At 42.7% G+C, this 17954-nt stretch overlaps 1 protein-coding gene across 1 annotated transcript in view; it reads left to right on the top strand.

The window, feature by feature from the left end:
• The window catches only part of MSH2 (mutS homolog 2), a 259559-nt gene that overhangs the window by 8449 nt on the left and 233156 nt on the right, over window positions 1-17954 (top strand). Inside the window, exons 4-6 of the mRNA XM_033936364.1 lie at window positions 1093-1239; window positions 6288-6437; window positions 7964-8097. Of these exons, the coding sequence (XP_033792255.1) occupies window positions 1093-1239; window positions 6288-6437; window positions 7964-8097 (431 nt within the window). The remainder of the gene's footprint in view (window positions 1-1092; window positions 1240-6287; window positions 6438-7963; window positions 8098-17954) is intronic.

Here is a 17954-nt window from a genome sequence, read left to right as displayed (position 1 = left end):
CAAATATGGGATAGATTCCTGTGGGGATGGGCGAAATTTCTGTCCCTGTGCATTGGTCTAGTTTAGAGTTTAACTACTACTGCTGCTGCTGATCTAGATTAATTTCTTATCCTCTAGCTTAGTAGACATCAGCTACTACTCTTTTGATATTGACATCAAAGATTGCTAGAATGTACCAAGGGGCCTTAATGGCCAGGAGAGTGGAAACGAGTGAAACATATCTTTCAGACAGGCATCATATGATCCCCTCAGAAAGGTGGTTGTTTTATTTATTTATTTTTGGGTGGGGAGGTTTCCCATAAATTTTTTTTATTTTTCAAAATAAATATACAAAGTATACAAATAATTATTATAAATATACAAATATACATATATGCAAATATACAAAAGGTAACTTAAACATGAAACAGACTAGTTGTACTTATTACAGTTAATAAGTGGGAAGATAGTATTAATTATAAGCTAATACAACCAGTGTCTCATGTCAACCAAATCCAGCAAGGCCAGTACATATAATTTCAGCTGAGAGTACACGTGTAAAGCATAGAAGAGAGTTCCCAATGAGCATCATACTAAAGCATCCCAAGCGACTTAATTAACTGACAAGAAATGACTCTCTCTATATTTTATAAATATTACATTGAGATAATTTATGTCAACGGTCCAAGTCACAGTAAAGTTGTTGTTGTTGTTGTTTTTTTAAGGAAATGGGCACAGGTATAGGCATGGGTGGGTATGGATAGAGTGGAAGGGAACACAACTCCATTATACATCTGTAAGTGGCATATTTATTTAGTCGATTGTATCATTGATTTGGTTGTGTCTCCTTAAGATGCCCTTCGTCAAGATCTCACGAGTACATAACATAAAGCTGTTTTAAGTTGTAACTTCACAAGCTTGAATTTGATATGCATTAAAAAAAAAAAAAAAATCTTTGGATGAGAGAAGCTTGGAGATAGATTTGCAGGCTTTGTTTCTTGTTGACCTGGTGCAGTTTGTAGTGGAATTTAGGATGCGCTTTGGGTCAAGATTTGACTTTGGTTGGTTGTTTTTTGGGGGGTTTGGTTTTTTTTTTTTTTTTTATATCCACAGATTGTTCAAAGGGGTGGCATTCTGATAACGGACAGGAAAAAAGGAGAATTCACCACTAAAGACACTGTGCAAGATCTTAACCGGCTGCTGAAAGCGAGGAAAGGGGAACAGGTGACGAGCGCGGCGCTGCCAGAAATGGAAAAGCAGGTAAGTTTGCCTTATATGTCAATATGTCAATAGCTTTGCTGTGACTTCTGCGTTTGGGCCTGCTGTTATAATGGTGTGTAATCAATTTTTATGATTTGTGGGAGAGCAAATTGTTCTTTATTTCTGCTTTGTGGGCAGGTTGACTTCTTTTTTTTTTTTTTTTCCTTTTTCATGGGTTGGGTGTTTTGTTTTGTTTTGTTTTGCCTGAACTCATTCAAGCTCTGTGTAAAAAAGTAAATGATCACTAATGCTTAGATGTAATAATCTTTAAATAGTATATTCAATTTGAACACACTCTTAATGTCTTAACCACATATGCCCAGAGTTGTTTTGCCATGCCAGGGACCCCTAGAGCAAGACCCACCCACCCAATCATTGCACATATGAACAATACAGTACTCCCCGATATTTGCGGTGGTTCCGTTCCAGGAACCCCCGCGAATCTTGAAAAACCGCGAATACGGTTTTAAGTGGGGGAGACTGGAGAGGGCAGCAGTAGAGAGCAGCTGGAGTGCCGGCGAGTGAAGGAAATCGCTCGCTGTATGCTCCGACTGCCTCTTCCTTTACTAAAGTCGGGCCTTACCAATCAGGAGCTGCGGAAATTGAGGAAGGAGAAATTGAGTTCCTGCGGGGACCAGGACAAATTTGTCCCCGTGTCATTCTCTACTACGAGAGTCCTCTTTCAATGCGACAGGTACAAGAGGGATTCCCCTGGCATAAATAGCCAAATAGAGATGGGAGTTGGGTCAGCAGCTGGTAAAGTGTAGGTGTGGCATTGTGAAATCATATCTTCATTTGCTACACCAGTGACGGCGATGCCACCACCCACCTCGCGCAACAACCTATAACTGGATCCTTTCTATTATGGTACACAGCACTGTACCTTAAATCATAAGGCCAGCGTGCAATTGCTTTTATGTTGAATCGTTTTTTATTATCAAATAACACATAACAGACCAATATGTCAGAACCACAGGAACAAAAGAAACATCAGAAACAAAATAGGAGATCCAACAATCCCACCCACCCCACCCCCCTCCCCAAACCCCCGAGTCTGAAGCGGGAAAAATTATAGTGCAGTAGGCTTGGACTCAGATAGCCCACTGCCCAATACAAGGAGTAACACCAACACTGAAAGAGAGAAGAAAGAGAGGAAAGAAAGAGAAAGAGAAGTATACCTGGCGCCCCTCAAAGATGGAAAACAAGCCCAGGTCTCAGAAAAAGTCACAAGGAATTTAGAATGTCACTTCTAGCCCGTGGCGATAATGAAAAAAGGTAAGAATCCCAGATCCGAAGAAAGAGTCGCTTCCGTCGTAAGCTGTAAGACGCATCTTTACACTCCAGCAGCAGCAGAGCATGCAAACGATTCCTCCAGTCCCAAAAGGATGGAGAAGATTCCCCAATCCAAACTGATAGAATAACCTTCTTCCCTAAGGCAATTGCTTTTAAATGGTTTAACTCTTATATTCATTTGCTGTGCAGTGTCCTTAATTGCACGTTACCTTCTTGCATCATCCTTCTCTTCAAAATTCAGCATTTAAAAAAATGTTTTACATAACATATGCTGTCTCTGCCTTGAGCTCTGTATGGTTTACAAATGCTTAAAAAAACTACCAAATCAGTGGGAATAACAGCCACAATAAGAACATAAGAATAGCCTTACTGGGTCAGACCAATGGTCCATCAAGCCCAGTAGCCCATTCTCACAGTGGCCAATCCAGGTCACTAGTACCTGGCCAAAACCCAAAGTGTAGCAATATTCCATGCTACCAATACAGGGCAAGCAGTGGCTTCCTCCTTTTCTCAATAACAGACTATGGACTTCTCCTCCAGGAACTTGTCCAAACCTTTCTTAAAACCAGCTACGCTCTCCACTCTTACCACATCCTCTGGCAACGCGTTCCAGAGCTTAACTATTCTCGGAGTGAAAACAAATTTCCTCCTATTGGTTTTAAAAGTATTTCCCTGTAACTTCATCGAGTGTCCCCTAGTCTTTGTCATTTTGCACCCGTTCTACTCCACTTAGGATTTTGTAGACTTCAATCATATCTCCCCTCAGCCGTCTCTAAATACCAAGGTCAACTAAAATCTATATATATAAAATCAGAGGTAGGTGTGTGTGTATGTATGTGTGTATGTGCCGCGATCACGCAAAAACGGCTTGACTGATTTGAACGAAACTTGGTATTCAGATCCCTCACTACCTGGGATGATATGTTCTGGTGGTCTCGCGGCCCACCTGCACACGTGGGCGGAGCTACAAACAGAAAATCAGATTTCACCCATTCATGTCAATGGAAAAAATGTAAAAAGCTGTCAACGCAAAAACGGCTTGTCCGATTTGAATGAAACTTGCTATGCTGATCCTTCACTACTTGGGGTGATATGTTCTGTGGGTCTCGCGGCACACCTGCACACGTGGGCGGAGCTACAAACAGAAAATCTGATTTCACCCATTCAAGTCAATGGAAAAAATGTAAAAAGCTGTGGGACCGATTTGAATGAAACTTGGTATGCAGATCCCTCACTACCTGGGGTGATATGTTCTGGGGGTCTCGCGGCCCACCTGCACACGTGGGCGGAGCTACAAACAGAAAATCATATTTCACCCATTCAAGTCAATGGAAAAAATGTAAAAAGCTGTGGGACCGATTTGAACAAAACTTGGTATGCAGATCCCTCACTACCTGGGGTGATATGTTCTGGGGGTCTCGCTGCCCACCTGCACACGTGGGCGGAGCTACAAACAGAAAATCAGATTTCACCCATTCAAGTCAATGGAAAAAAAGTAAAACGCTGCCATTCTCACAGTAATTCAAAAACGGCTTGACCCCTTTGACCGAAACTTGGTATGCAGATCCCTCACTACCTGGGGTGATATGTTCTGGGGGTCTCGCGGCCCACCTGCACACGTGGGCGGAGCTACAAACAGAAAATCAGATTTCACCCATTCATGTCAATGGAAAAAATGTAAAAAGCTGCCATTCTCACAGTAATTCCAACTACCTGGGGTGATATGTTCTGGGGGTCTCGCGGCCCACCTGCACACGTGGGCGGAGCTACAAACAGAACATCAGATTTCACCCATTCATGTCAATGGAAAAAAAGTAAAACGCTGCCATTCTCACAGTAATTCAAAAACGGCTTGACCGATTTGAACGAAACTTGGTATGCAGATCCCTCACTACCTGGGGTGATATGTTCTGGGGGTCTCGCGGCCCACCTGTACACATGGGCGGAGCTACAAACAGAAAATCAGATTTCACCCATTCATGTCAATGGAAAAAATGTAAAGAGCTGCCATTCTCACAGTAATTCAAAAACGGCTTGACCCCTTTGACCGAAACTTGGTATGCAGATCCCTCACTACCTGGGGTGATATGTTCTGGGGGTTTCGCGGCCCACCTGTACACGTGGGCGGAGCTACAAACAGAAAATCAGATTTCACCCATTCATGTCAATGGAAAAAATGTAAAAAGCTGCCATTCTCACAGTAATTCACAAACGGCTTGACCGATTTGAACGAAACTTGGTATGCAGATCCCTCACTACCTGGGATGATATGTTCTGGGGGTCTCGCGGCCCCCCTGCACACGTGGGCGGAGCTACAAACTGAAAATCAGATTTCACCCATTCACGTCAATGGAAAAAATGTAAAAAGCTGCCATTCTCACAGTAAATCTAAAACGGCTTGACCGATTTGAACGAAACTTGGTATGCAGATCCCTCACTAACTGGGGTGATATGTTCTGGGGGTCTCTTCACCCAAGAATTTATATGTTCTTGCTCCTGGAGGTGAAACTAAAAATGTTGTTTATAATCAAGTTTTGTGTTAGTTGTATTGTATTCATTTTGTCAAATATTTCACATTATAATTTGAATATTGTACTTTTTATAAAGCTGTAAAAAAATAATTTCATTCACCACTATAAAGTATCTTTATTTGAATCCATTTACAGTGTTATTGCTATAATTAAATACCCGTGCAACGCCGGGGCATCAGCTAGTACTTCTTAAAACAGCCAAGCCAATATAAATAGATTAATCAAGAACCACCCATAAAGTTTTTTTTTCTCACTTTTTTAGATTTTAGCTTTGATTGTATGGTTGATAATGGTTTGCTTTTATGGCTTATTTAAATTTGATATACCGTGTTTTCCAACAAGTGGATCAAAGCGGTATATAATAAAAACACATTAAAAGAAAGGATCATCATTAATTAATTAATAAATAAATAATTTGTTTTTCCCAGAGAAGCTTAGAATGGTTTACATGAATTTATTCAGGTACTCAAGCATTTTTCCCTGTCTGTCCCAGCGGGCTCACAATCTATTTAATGTACCTGGGGCAATGGGGGGGGGGGGTAAGTGACTTGCCCAGGGTTACAAGGAGCAGCGTGGGTTTGAACCCACAACCTCAGGGTGTTGAGGCTGTAGCTTTAATCACTGCACCACTCTAGAAATCAAATTTTGATAAAAGTGAGCAAAGTATAGGACAATAAAGCCATTGTGACATCACTGATGAAGTTGGCTCTTAGACATTGGTGGAATTAGGCTTTATGACATCACAATACCAGCTCTGGTTATCAAAGGCTGAAACTTTTCACACTATTATTTATTCAGTTTTCTGTACTGTTATTCCAAGGGAGCTCAGTATGGTTTACATGAATTTATTCAGGTACTCAAGCATTTTTCCCTGTCTGTCCCAGCGGGCTCACAATCTATCTAATGTACCTGGGGCAATGGGGGGATTAAGTGACTTGCCCAGGGTTACAAGGAGCAGCATGAGCAGGGTGCTGAGGCTGTAGCTTTAACCACTATGTCAGATCAGCATCCAAATAAAATGAAAACAATTACAATTCAAATGCGTTTCTCCTAAATCTCGGGGGTTAGGTGGGTGGTGGAGGTAGGTTGCAATATGGCTGCTTTTTGTTTTTGAAGATTCTAGGTCTCTTGAAATCATTTGCAGTATGCACTGTGACTAGTGTATAAGTCCTAACATTATCAAAGCCTGCCAGACCATAACTGACACTGCTGTCGTCATCTTAGGTTGCTATGTCTTCATTGTCTGCTGTGATCAAATACTTGGAACTGTTATCTGATGAATCTAACTTTGGACAATTTGAACTTACCACCTTTGATCTGAGCCAGTATATGAGGCTGGATAATGCAGCTGTCAGTGCGCTTAACCTCTTTCAGGTAAGAAGTATTCATTGTGTCCCCAAGAGGAAGCCATGGCTGATTTTAATGTCTGTTAGTATTAAGTCCATATGGCATAGATGGCCATTTATTTTGATGTACTGTAAATTGTAAGAATACGTCTTAAGTGGTTTTCACAGTTAAAACAAACAAAAAAAAATTTAAATGCCTAGCCCACATCTAGGGAATACCTGTTTAATACAGGAAAATCAACAGTAGCACAAGTTTATATATATCCCAAATAAAACACTAATTTATCCCAAAACAACCTTAGTTGTCTTGTTAAGACAGAAAACTCTGGTGGCTACATTTTTGCTATCATAATTATACAGAAATATATAACCTTGTACTTTCTGCCTTTGATAGGACTGTCATTTGCATTTTGGTACAATAGGTTCTCTGCTCTCAAAGGATGTTCTTACTCTGCGTAACCTTGGGCAATGAATACCTTACTGCAGTGGTTCTCAAACCTAGTCCTGGAGGCACCCCAGCAAGTCAGGTTTTCAGGATATTCACGATGAATAGTCATGAGAGATCTGCATTAGAGAATGACACGGTGGCAGTTACCCGCGGTAACCAGCCAAAACGGTTGGGGTGGGGGGAGGAAGTGCTTACTGTGGGCATGGAGACAAGGCCATCCACCGCCTGTGGAGCGGTGAATGGCCTTATCCCCGCAGTTAAGGGAGGGAAGATGAGCAGGCACCGATCGCGCGTGGCCCCCTCCCTCCGGCCAAATCTAACTCCCTCCCCCTTACCTTCATTGCGCTTTCGTAAAAAATTTACTGAAGCCCATGAAGCCTGCCTGCCTGCAATTGTGTGTGTGTGTGGGCGGAAGCTTCTCCTCTGACACAACTTCCGGTTGCGTCAGAGGAGAAGCTTACGCCCACACACACGTGACTGCAGGCAGGCAGGCTTTAGTAAGTGTTTTACGAAAGCGCTGCGAAGGTAAGGGGGAGGGAGGGAGATAGATTTGACCGTAGGTAGGGAGGGTGGGGGCCGCGCGCCCTCCCTCCCTTAAGTTTCAATTCTTTACTAACGCACCACGAAGGTAAGGGGGGGGAGGGAGATTCTTGGGCCGCTGAAGGGTGGTGAGGTGGCGAGAGGGAAGGGCGGATGCTGCGGGGACGGGCGGTGAAGGGGACGGCCTGCCGATCTCTCTCATGAATATTCATTGTAGATATCCTGAAATCCTAACACTCTGAGGTGCCTCCAGGACCAGGTTTGGAGCCACTGCTTCAAGGGATTTAAATGGATAGGCTGAGCAGAAAAGCAGTGATTCTTGTACTGATGGCCTCTGATTTCAGGAGTATATACTGTAAATTAATATACAATTTTTTTAGGTTGTTTGAAAGTGTCTTACTTTTATTTCTTTTGATTTCCTTGTGGACATTTTCATGATTGTGCTAACCAGAGTCATGTGGTGAGACCTGCGATGCTGCATTAAGCCACTATTTGATATCTACATGAATATCTGGCAGTCTGTAAATGGGACAGCGCACACATGCTCTTTTCTTTCCGTGAAATAGGGTTCGACGGAAGATACGAGTGGCACGCAGACTCTGGCCGGACTGTTGAACAAATGCAAAACCCCTCAGGGTCAGAGGTTGGTTAATCAGTGGATCAAGCAGCCGCTTATGGACAAGAACAGAATCGAGGAAAGGTAACTGAATTAAAAAAAAGACTTGATGAGTTTGATAGAAGCGAGGTTAAAACTGGGAGTGCACTTGGCTGTGCAGGGTATAAGAATTACTCCTGAGGGAATTCTGCACCCATTATTTGTTTTTTTTTTTTTCTTCTTTTCGTAAAGAAAAATGTATTTTATGGTATTGTAATTTTAGCTTTAATTTTAGAAATGCAATTTTGTTTTATACTCTGCAATTTTATGGAAACCGCTTTGTTTAAAGATGGCATATACATTTTTTAAAGAAATCAATCTCTACAGCCTTCCTCTCCCATGGCGTATGCAACCTCATGTACCTTCCTGCAGCTCTCTACCCCCTTCCCATGACACCCACACACACTTATTCACACTATCTACCTTTTTCCAGGCACCCCCCTCCTTCTCCTGTCTCTGCCTATCTGCACATGTACCACTGCAGAAAGCATGGGGCTGCTTCCTCCTGCTCCTCTTCCTCTGATGTCCTGGGCCTTACTATGCTTTTGAGGCATACAGGCCTCTATATAGCTGTGCAGCTTAAAGAAACCACTGGGAGCCAAGATGGCTTTGAAGGAGGAGGCATCCTGATGTGCAGCTGTGTGCAACTTCTCTCTTGCCATGCTGTAGGGGGTGCATGCACAGGTAGGCATAGAGGGTGGGAGATGGCCAGCTGGAAAAGGTGCGTATTCGGTGGACTGCACGGGAAAAGCAGAATTCTGCGCAGTCTGTGGAGGGGGAGGATTCTGCGCCGTTATAAAGAGTGTAAAGAAGCAAAATATTTAATGGCTTTCCTACTTGCATCAGCTCAACTCATCTGACCTGATAACACGCCTGTGCTGATTAGATCTATCCTTGGGATCTTGCTAGCTTTTCGTGATCTCCACGGGCCTCTGTCTAGAGAGGCAGGTTGCTTGGGCTTGGTGGATTTTTTGGAGTGACCTGGCATGGCACTTACGATTTCGTGGCTTGTTTTCAGAGGGCAGGCCCTTTTTGCCTCTACACTTCCTAGGGTTTTGCTTTTTAGGGCACTGAGCTTGTTATAGTGGCTTTCAGAGGACATGTGAGACCACCTGGTTCTTCCTGGCTATTTTCCTGATTCATCTTCCTTTGCTTCTTGCACTGCCTGTCTCCTGCTAAGCCAAAAAAAACCCTCCAAATTTGTTATTCCTACTCTTCCTTTCCCACCCCTCCTCCTCAACCTAAGCCTTAATTGGCCATTAGTTTCAGATTGACAGCACTATCGGAATGGGCACCATAGGGTCTGGCAAAGCACCAAAGGAGAAACTGATAATACTTTGATTTTCTATGGATAGAGACAGCGGTTGTTGTTTTAAATCTTAAACTTCAGAAAATCATTGAGAGTTGTTTTTAAGTACAAGGTGTATCCCAAAGATGGGAGCTTGTACAGTCAACACTTGTATGACATACAAAATAGAATCATTTTAATGGCAGGTGTAGCTTAAGGGACTTTGCCCAGAGGTGTTGATGATTATGGTGGCATATAAAGGGAGAGGCGTATGGAATGCCAGCTAAGCACACTGTGTCTCAAACTGGATTGTATCCTGCTGGGTCGAATGCTTTTGTTTATATCAGCAAATGCACAAAGCTTTTGAAAAGAAGGAAGAGACTGTTAGCTAGAGGCAGGTGCATTTTTCTTGAGGAAAAAATTAATTCTTAAATTGTCACAGGTGACATGCACACTCGTAGTCGATTAAATTGAGCAAAGCTGTAATGCTTGTTGCAGGTTTCTGGGTCTCGCTGCGTCTTTGTCAGGTAGAAACCGATGTTTCAGCCACCATGCTGTGGCTTTCTTCAGGGTATGCTCTGAAGTCTGCTTTGGAAATAGTGGGTTCACTGACCTGATTGGGAACAGGGCAGTCCACCTGTTTGAATTTTGGCAGGAAAGTCAGTTGTCAGAAATTTGAATTTTGTTGTAAAAGTCCATAGAATGGAAAAGTCTCTGGTAGGTTTAAAGTTGTTCTCTCAAGGTTTCCGCAGCTGGAATTGTGCTTGTTGCAGGATTCCGGGTCTCGCTGCATCTTGTCAGGTAGAAATCAATGTTTCAGCCACCATGCTGTGGCTTTCTTCAGGGTATGCTCTGAAGTCTGCAGTGTGACTTTGTAAATAGCTGTAATGTCCGTTTCCAACAGCTAGAGCGTACCAACTTGGGGGGGGGGGGTCTTCAGTATTTCTCAATTTCCAAATGATACATTTGCATTTAATGTTTAGCTTACAGGAGGAAAAAATACCCGAATCCCATTCTTTTCTCTCCTAGATAATGCTGATGTGATGGCTGCTATTCCGGGCTGGGGGTTGCTTTCATTCTTCTTTTGTTAACAGTTGCATAAAAAACCCGTCTGCCTCCTCAACCAGAGTTAGTATTTCTAAGAAATTCAGAGTCACTGAAATAAAGCTTCTCTTACTTAAGTGAATTTTTATATATAAAAACACCTCCTACCCCTTAAAAAGATAAAGCATTTGTGAAGTCTGTGTGTTGCCTATCAAAATATATTTATTTTATTTTTCCTTAGCATTTATATACTACTTATAATCTAAGTGGGGTACATTTAGGTACTCAGGCATTTTTCCCTATCTATCCTGGCAGGCTCACACTCTATCTGATGTACCTGGGGCAATGGGGGATTAAGTGACTTGCCCAGGGTCACCAGGGACAATGTGGGATTTGAACCCACAATCTCAGGGTGCTGAGGCTGTGGCTCTAACCATTGCACTAGCAATGAACCTGCACTAGCAGAGTCTTAAAATTCACTGTGTGTGTTGGGGATCTTATTTTATTCTCTCAGGGTTTCCGCAGCTGGCATCATGCTTATTGCAGGATTCCTAGTCTCGCTGCATCTTGTCAGGTAGAACTGACATTTCAGCCATCACGCTTCAGAGTATGCTGTGAGGTCTGCAGTCTGTCTTTATATAGTAGGTCCTCAAACCCGATTGGTTGGGGCTTGAGGTGAATGAGGCAGGAAAGTCAGTTGGCCACCAATTTTGAATTTTGGTGTGAAAGTCAGTTGGTCCCTTTTATTGTTTATTAAAAGTTTTTAACTGCACTTCGATTTGCCAAAAGCACGGTGTACAAAATATAAAAACAAGAAATGAAAAGAACACCATAAAAAATAGGAAAGCAAAAGAAGAACAGAAGAAAAATAAAATATAAAAAAATTAATTAAATCTAAATAATCAAATCTCAAAGAAAAATAAATTTGTTTAAATAGTTGCCAGGAAACAGGATCTTAACTTACAAAACATTCTCATAGAAATGTGAAATCAAAAAGATGCGTCTTAACCTTTGATCTAAATTTTACATAAGAGAGTTCTGAATGAATCGTAACTGGAAGAGGATTCCACAGGCGAGGAACTGCTGCAAAAAGGCAGATCTTTGCGTCGATGCCAAACGTACCAAGTGAATGACAGGCAATGAACGTAGGCTACGAGAAGGCTTATAGGGAACTAATAATTTTCCTAAGTAATCCGGTTGACCTGATTATAATGCTTTATATACAAGCATTATGCATAAGGCGAAATTTAACGAGAAGCCAGTGGTACTCCTTTAAAAAAGGAGAAATGTGATCATATCTCCGAGCGTTAACAAGAACTCTGAGAGCAGTATTTTTAACAGTTTGTAGTTTCTTAAGAGATACTGACGGTAATCCAATATAAACAATGTTACAGTAATCTAATTTGGATGCCCCAATACAGGGCAAGACCTGTGTCTCTTTCAATAACAGACTATGGATTTTCCTCCAGGAACTTGAAACCAGCTACGCTATTTGCTCTTACCACAACCTTTGGCAAGGCATTCCAGAGCTTAACTATTCTCCAAGTTAAAATTTTTTTCCTCCTGTTGGTTTTAAGACTGTGCAGTCAGTTAATAATCTGTTCCATTGGGTTCTTGTATGGTGCACTTTTTGCTGTTATAGTTTTCAAGTGCTGTTTTTCAGGCTGATCTGTTTTTATGCTTACTCTGCTCCTGGTTATATGTTCCCTTTGCAATTGTTAATAAAGATAATTGGGGGAAAAAAAAAAAATCTGATGTTAAGCTAAAATTAAATTAAGAAAAAGCAGTCTTGCATAAATTCAGTAATTCTTGACACACTGATGAGTTGTCCTCCACCGTACCTTTGTATGATAGATGAGTGATTGTTTATTGTGGGTGGAGCACAGTGAAAATTATATTACGTTACATTACATTACATTAGTGATTTCTATTCCACCATTTACCTTGCGGTTCAAGGCGGATTACATTCAAACTAAAATCAAGAATTACATTCAAACTTTGAAGGAATAGAATAAGCAAAACGTTACACAGAGAACCTCTGTTCTGAGGGCTTCTGCAGTCCAGCTGTGGTCGTGACACCAAGTGGAGTCGCAAAACCTGCATTTGGGATCATAACCCTAGTCGGGCAGTTCATAAGAACTCATTAAGTCTGCACTTCTTAGGGGGTCTCTTGTTTTCTGTAGCCGTGTGAAGGACTGATTCTGCTATCAGTGATGGGAAAATAATGCTCCCCCCTCCCAAGGAAGGCCAAATGCTCTGTGGGCCCCACCATAATATAAATTAATTTTTTTAAAACCCTATAAACAGAGAAAAATCAGTATATTGCCATTCACATCCAATTATGTGGGATTGGGAGTTGCATGTCACCTTTTTGCAGTTTTATATCCACACTCAAAGTAGTTGACATTTTTCCCTGCCTGTCCCAGAGGGCTCCTAATGTATCTGGGGCAGTGGAGGATTAAGTGACTCGCCCAGGGTCACAGGGAGCAGCACAGGGTGTGAACCCACAACCTCAGAGTGCTGAAGCTTGTAGCTCTAACCTGTGTGCCACACTCTGAAGTGATCCAAGTATAGAACAATGAAGCCATTGTGACATCACTGATGAGATTGGCTTTTATTGGTGGAATGAGGCATTATGACATCAGGGAGAGGGATTGGGACTTGTAAACCACCGCATTCAAAGCAGTTTACATACAGGTAATTCAAGCATTTTTCCTTGTCTGTCCCAGTGGGCTCACAATCTACCTAATGTACCAGGGGCAGTGGAGGATTAAGTGACTCGCCCAGGGTCACAGGGAGCAGCGCAGGGTTTGAACCCACAACCTCAGGGTGCTGAGGCTGTAGTTTTAACCACGACGCCACACTCTCCTCAATTGTGTCACATTTTCAAAGATATTTTTATAACAGATTGTCGTCTGTTTTGGAGGGCAAACAAGCACTTATTTTTAGGTACCTATGTAACTATGTTCTTTTTTTTAATAAAATTATATATAAATCCTAGTTTGAAGCTATGGACCTTATGCCTATTTGGTAGGCAGTGTAATGACCTCACCTGTATCTGTGTGTGTGTGGGGGGGGGGGTTATTACACTGCCCATCAAGGGCCATATAAAAGTACATGCCTTCAGGGCACTGCAGGTATTCTTTGTATGCGTGTAACCATTGGTGGTGGGGTTATGTAGGAGTATTCTAGTGTATTAGTGCAGTACCTGACATCCAGGGGAACCGGATTAAATTCTCACTGCAGCTTCCTGTGGTTCTGGGCAAGTCACTTAACCCTTCATTGTCCCAGGTACAAAATAAGTAACCACAGAAAGGCAATATATCGAGTCCCATACCCTTTCCCTATAAAAGATCTTCGTGCAAAATAAATTTCCTTCCTTAAAGTGAAATTTTAAAAAATGCTTCCAGACATCTCTAGCAAATTCTTTCCACACGCCATCCTTCCCCAAACCCGTCAAGTACTCCTCGGCCTCTGAAAGTCCTCCTTGTTACTGCTTCCTGTGCTTTCAGGAATTAAGGATTTGTTTTTGCGGGGCTGAAGACTTCAGTGAGCTAATAAGGGTGTCTGAAGATACCCGGAAGAGTATGGCTAAGCTGAGTGACATCTGGTGGACGGCCTTGTGTTGGTTAATGATTGACTTAGGCTATGATAATGAAATGGGAAGTTGCTAGGAAAGCAGAAACCTTCTTAAGGGACTGTACATAGGTGCTTGAGAGTTCTGAGTCAGGGTCTCCTGGTTTCAGAACTTCCTGTGAGGAACAATAATATGACAATAAACAGAAATAAAAGAAAAACTTGGAAAATAAGACTCTCCAAAGAATATCTTTCTTAGCCTAACTTAAGCCCATATGCACAAAACGCGCCGTGTGTTTAACGATTGTTACTAAGCCAGTTTCTAACCGGTTTCGCGACAGTATTGCATCTTTCAATGCCCAAAACGGCAAATTGTGGTCTCTTCCATGGCTTGAGGTAGCCTCTGAAAATCGTATGTAAATAAATTATGACGAGGTCATCCGTATTAAAATGAGCGCACTGATCGATGCCCAAGATGAAGCATCAGTTTTTAATGCTCCCAAATCTGCGACAGGTCTGGAGGTGCCGGTAGTGTTAATGTTGAACAGCAGCTGGGGTTTTTATTAAAAAATGGGCATAAATGATGTATATGTGTTGCACACGCACAATATCTGTCCCCATTAAAAATGTAAAAAGTTGCGCCGGCCCCCATCCCCCCCGACGACAACCCCTGAACTTAAAAAAACCCCAACCTGGTAGGAGGGAAGACCACTCCCTCTTTCCTCAGCATGACCAGACCCACCTATACCTTATTGGTGGTAGCAAGGATTAGTGCTACACCTTGGGTTTTGGCCAGGTACTAGTGACCTGAATTGGCCACCGTGAGAACGGGCTACTGGGCTTGATGGACCATTGGTCTGATCCAGTAAGGCTATTCTTATGTTCTTATAATTGGACCCCCTCACACCCCATGACCTGACCCACCCCCATTCCAAAGACTCTGATTGGCCTAGGTGCCTAAGGCCACTCCCATAGAAGGGGCCTCTGATATCTGTACCAGAGTCTTAAGGCCCACTCCTAGTGCATCCCAGGGTACACCGGGAAGGGGAAAGCCCGCCATTTTGAAGAGGCGGGCCTGCCTCCAAGAGGGAGTGGGCCTCCCTCCTGCTGCCTTCTGAATAAAGGTACGGGGGTGGGGGGATCCATTTAAGCTGAGGCAGGAGGAAGCTGATATCCCTTCTGCTGTCATCTGAATAAGGTACGGGTGGGGGGGTCAGGTCATGGGATGTGGGGGGAATCCGGTTATGCCGAGGCAGGAGGAGTAGGCTTCCCTCTTGTCGATTTTTTTTTCCATTTTTTAAATTACGTTCAGGGGCCATTGTCTGGGGTGGGGGGGCACAAATTTTATTTTTAATGGGGCAGATATTGAGCGTGTGTAAGACACACACATCTGTGCCCATTTAAAAGAAAAAAAAAAAGTCATCTTGCCCTGAACAGCTGAGTGGCATGAGGCTGCTTCGGGGGCTTCCCCTGCCACTCAGCTGTTTGGGCTTCTCCTGCCAGCTCTGCACACGTGTCGGTCGCTTTTCCAATGACTGATTGGATGGAATTATGGTGGACCTCTGCAAAAGTCATTTGTGTACAAACTTGTTTGAACATCAATCGCCGTTTTCGAGTCGAACATTTACCTGCCCCGCAGGATTTTAATGGCGGTCTTAGAGCTTCCGGGCCCTAATATATCGCCTTATTTTCCTTTCTTTTGTTCAGTTTTATCTGTCTGCCTTGCTTTTGGGAGGCACAGGGAGGGTGCATAATCCCTGTAGTATCTATTTGGGGTGCTTTAAATATCCTGGTGGGGGCTATTTGTGTACGCAGTCTAACACATACTGTAAAATGCAGGGCGTGTCCTGGATATGTTGATTTGGGTTATTTTCTTTGCTGCTTTTTTTTTTTTTTTTTTTTGCAGAAACCATTCAGAGCTGTTTACAGGCCCCGAGTCATCCTGAAAGAATAGGCAGGCACTGACAGTTGTGCCCGATTTTTCTGTGGGATCTGTTCCTATCTGAATTTTGACCTCCCTTCTGGAGGTTTCGGATTTGGACTAAACGCTCGGAGAATCTTTTCCAGTTACCGTGTGGGAGCATGTAAAACCCAGAATTTACATAAAGCACAAAGGGAGTTTTTTGAATGCGAGAGAACCTGTTTGAGCAAGTTTCTACTTGCACAATCCCTTCCGGTGTGTTTAGGGTGGGGCGGTTTCAGTGTCGGTTTCTCAGTGAAAGGTGTGCTGGTGCCCTCAGCTGCTAATTTTCCTAGGCTCAGGAGGAGTCAGGGAGGATGAATCCCTGGTTGTACTGAGAGAGAATTTTTTTTATTTAATAAATTTTATTATTTTCAAATATGAACAGTGCAATATAAATATATACATCTGAAACATATCAAACCATTAAGAAGCACTTTTGAACTACAGAAATTAAAAGACATCATTACCCCCCAACCCTGTATAACTCAGAAATATAAGCATATAAAAATATATATATGCATTACCCCCCCTCCCCTCCCCCGGATGTGTATGGGAACTAATTTAAAAGAGATATAAGACATAAATATATAACTATATATCTTAAATAGATGCAACAAAAGTTGCTAACAGGCTCCACACTAACTTAAATACCTTATTATTCCCCAAAAAGTCTGCATTCATTTTTTCATATTTGTAACTAGAACACAAATTGAGAGCGAATTTAATTTATGTATTCATTTTCTATCGTGTCCTCCCAGAAGAACTCGGGATGGGTTACAGGTCAACATACACAATATAATAGTTAAGGGTTACTATTTGCCATAGTTACAGTACAAGGTGGTTTTTTTTTTTTCTCCTGGTACAAGTTTTTATCCTTTCGATAGCTGTATTCACCCTGTGCGTCTGCTCAGAAGGAGAATTTCTTGCGTCCGATACAAAATTTTTGATGATTTTAACACAACGTTGTTTTCCTAAATTCACTCTCTACATGTGATACATTGGACATCCCAGACCCCTGAGGAAGGAGCGTTTCTCCGCAACACGGACCGTGTTGGGTCCGTATTCCATGTATACGAGAGCCATTTTTTAAGGATCGCAATTTTGTATGCTTTTAAAATAAAGATTCCTGTGCCTTGTACATTCCATTCTGCAGGTTTTTTTTCCCCTTGTTTTTGGTGTTCACCTTTTACTTCAGATTCGTTGGATTTCTTTGTTTTTGCTTAAGGGTTACTATTTGCCGTAGTTACAGTACAAGGTGTTTTGGGTTGTTTTTTTTCTGGTTCAAGTTTTTATCCTAACTTGCCAAATACTAGGGATCTAATACCAATATCCATAATAATGAAAGAACATTGTTGGATGTTCTGTTGACTGGTACAACCCTACAAACATTTTTGAAGTGGAGGTTGTGGCTCTTTGTGGCCTTTAATTTCTCACTAGTTCCCTGGAGCCTCCAAACTGCGGAGAAAAATACCAGGAATAGGGTTTCCCCAGACATGTCCACCTTGTTGAGGACATGCCTGGGTGTCCGGACGGCTTTTCAAAACCTGGCACTTTGTTCGGGTTTTGAAAAACTATCGACGAGCGACTTTGGGACGTCATCTGTGAACGCGGTGTTACGCACGTGACATCATTGCGTCACACCAGCGCATGCGCAGATGCCGTCCCAATGATATGCGGAAAAGTGCGCGACCGGGCAGAACGGAGTGGGCCTGGGGGTTGGGGCCATGGCTCTGGATTTTCATTCCAGAAAATCTGGTAACCCTAACCAGGGAGACCCTCTGTAATATGACATTTTAGCAGTGGGGGTTCTCCAGGTCCTTCTCTGCTATTCGAACTACACTTCTCCCTCCGGATTTGCGGGGGATAGGGGCAGAGCCGGACCGCGAATGGTGAAAAACCGCGAATATCCGGCTCTGACCCACCCCCCCCGCCTTCCCGGCCTTACCTGGTGGTCTAGCGGGCTTTCGGGGCAGGAGCGATCTTCCTACGCTCCTGCCCCGTGCAGATTGCTATTAGTAAATGGCTGCTGTG

This window comes from Geotrypetes seraphini, chromosome 3, assembly GCF_902459505.1.
Source record: "Geotrypetes seraphini chromosome 3, aGeoSer1.1, whole genome shotgun sequence".
In the NCBI taxonomy this organism is placed as follows: Eukaryota; Metazoa; Chordata; class Amphibia; order Gymnophiona; family Dermophiidae; genus Geotrypetes; species Geotrypetes seraphini.
Note: the sequence above shows the minus strand (reverse complement) of the source record. Positions and strands in the feature narration are given on the sequence as shown.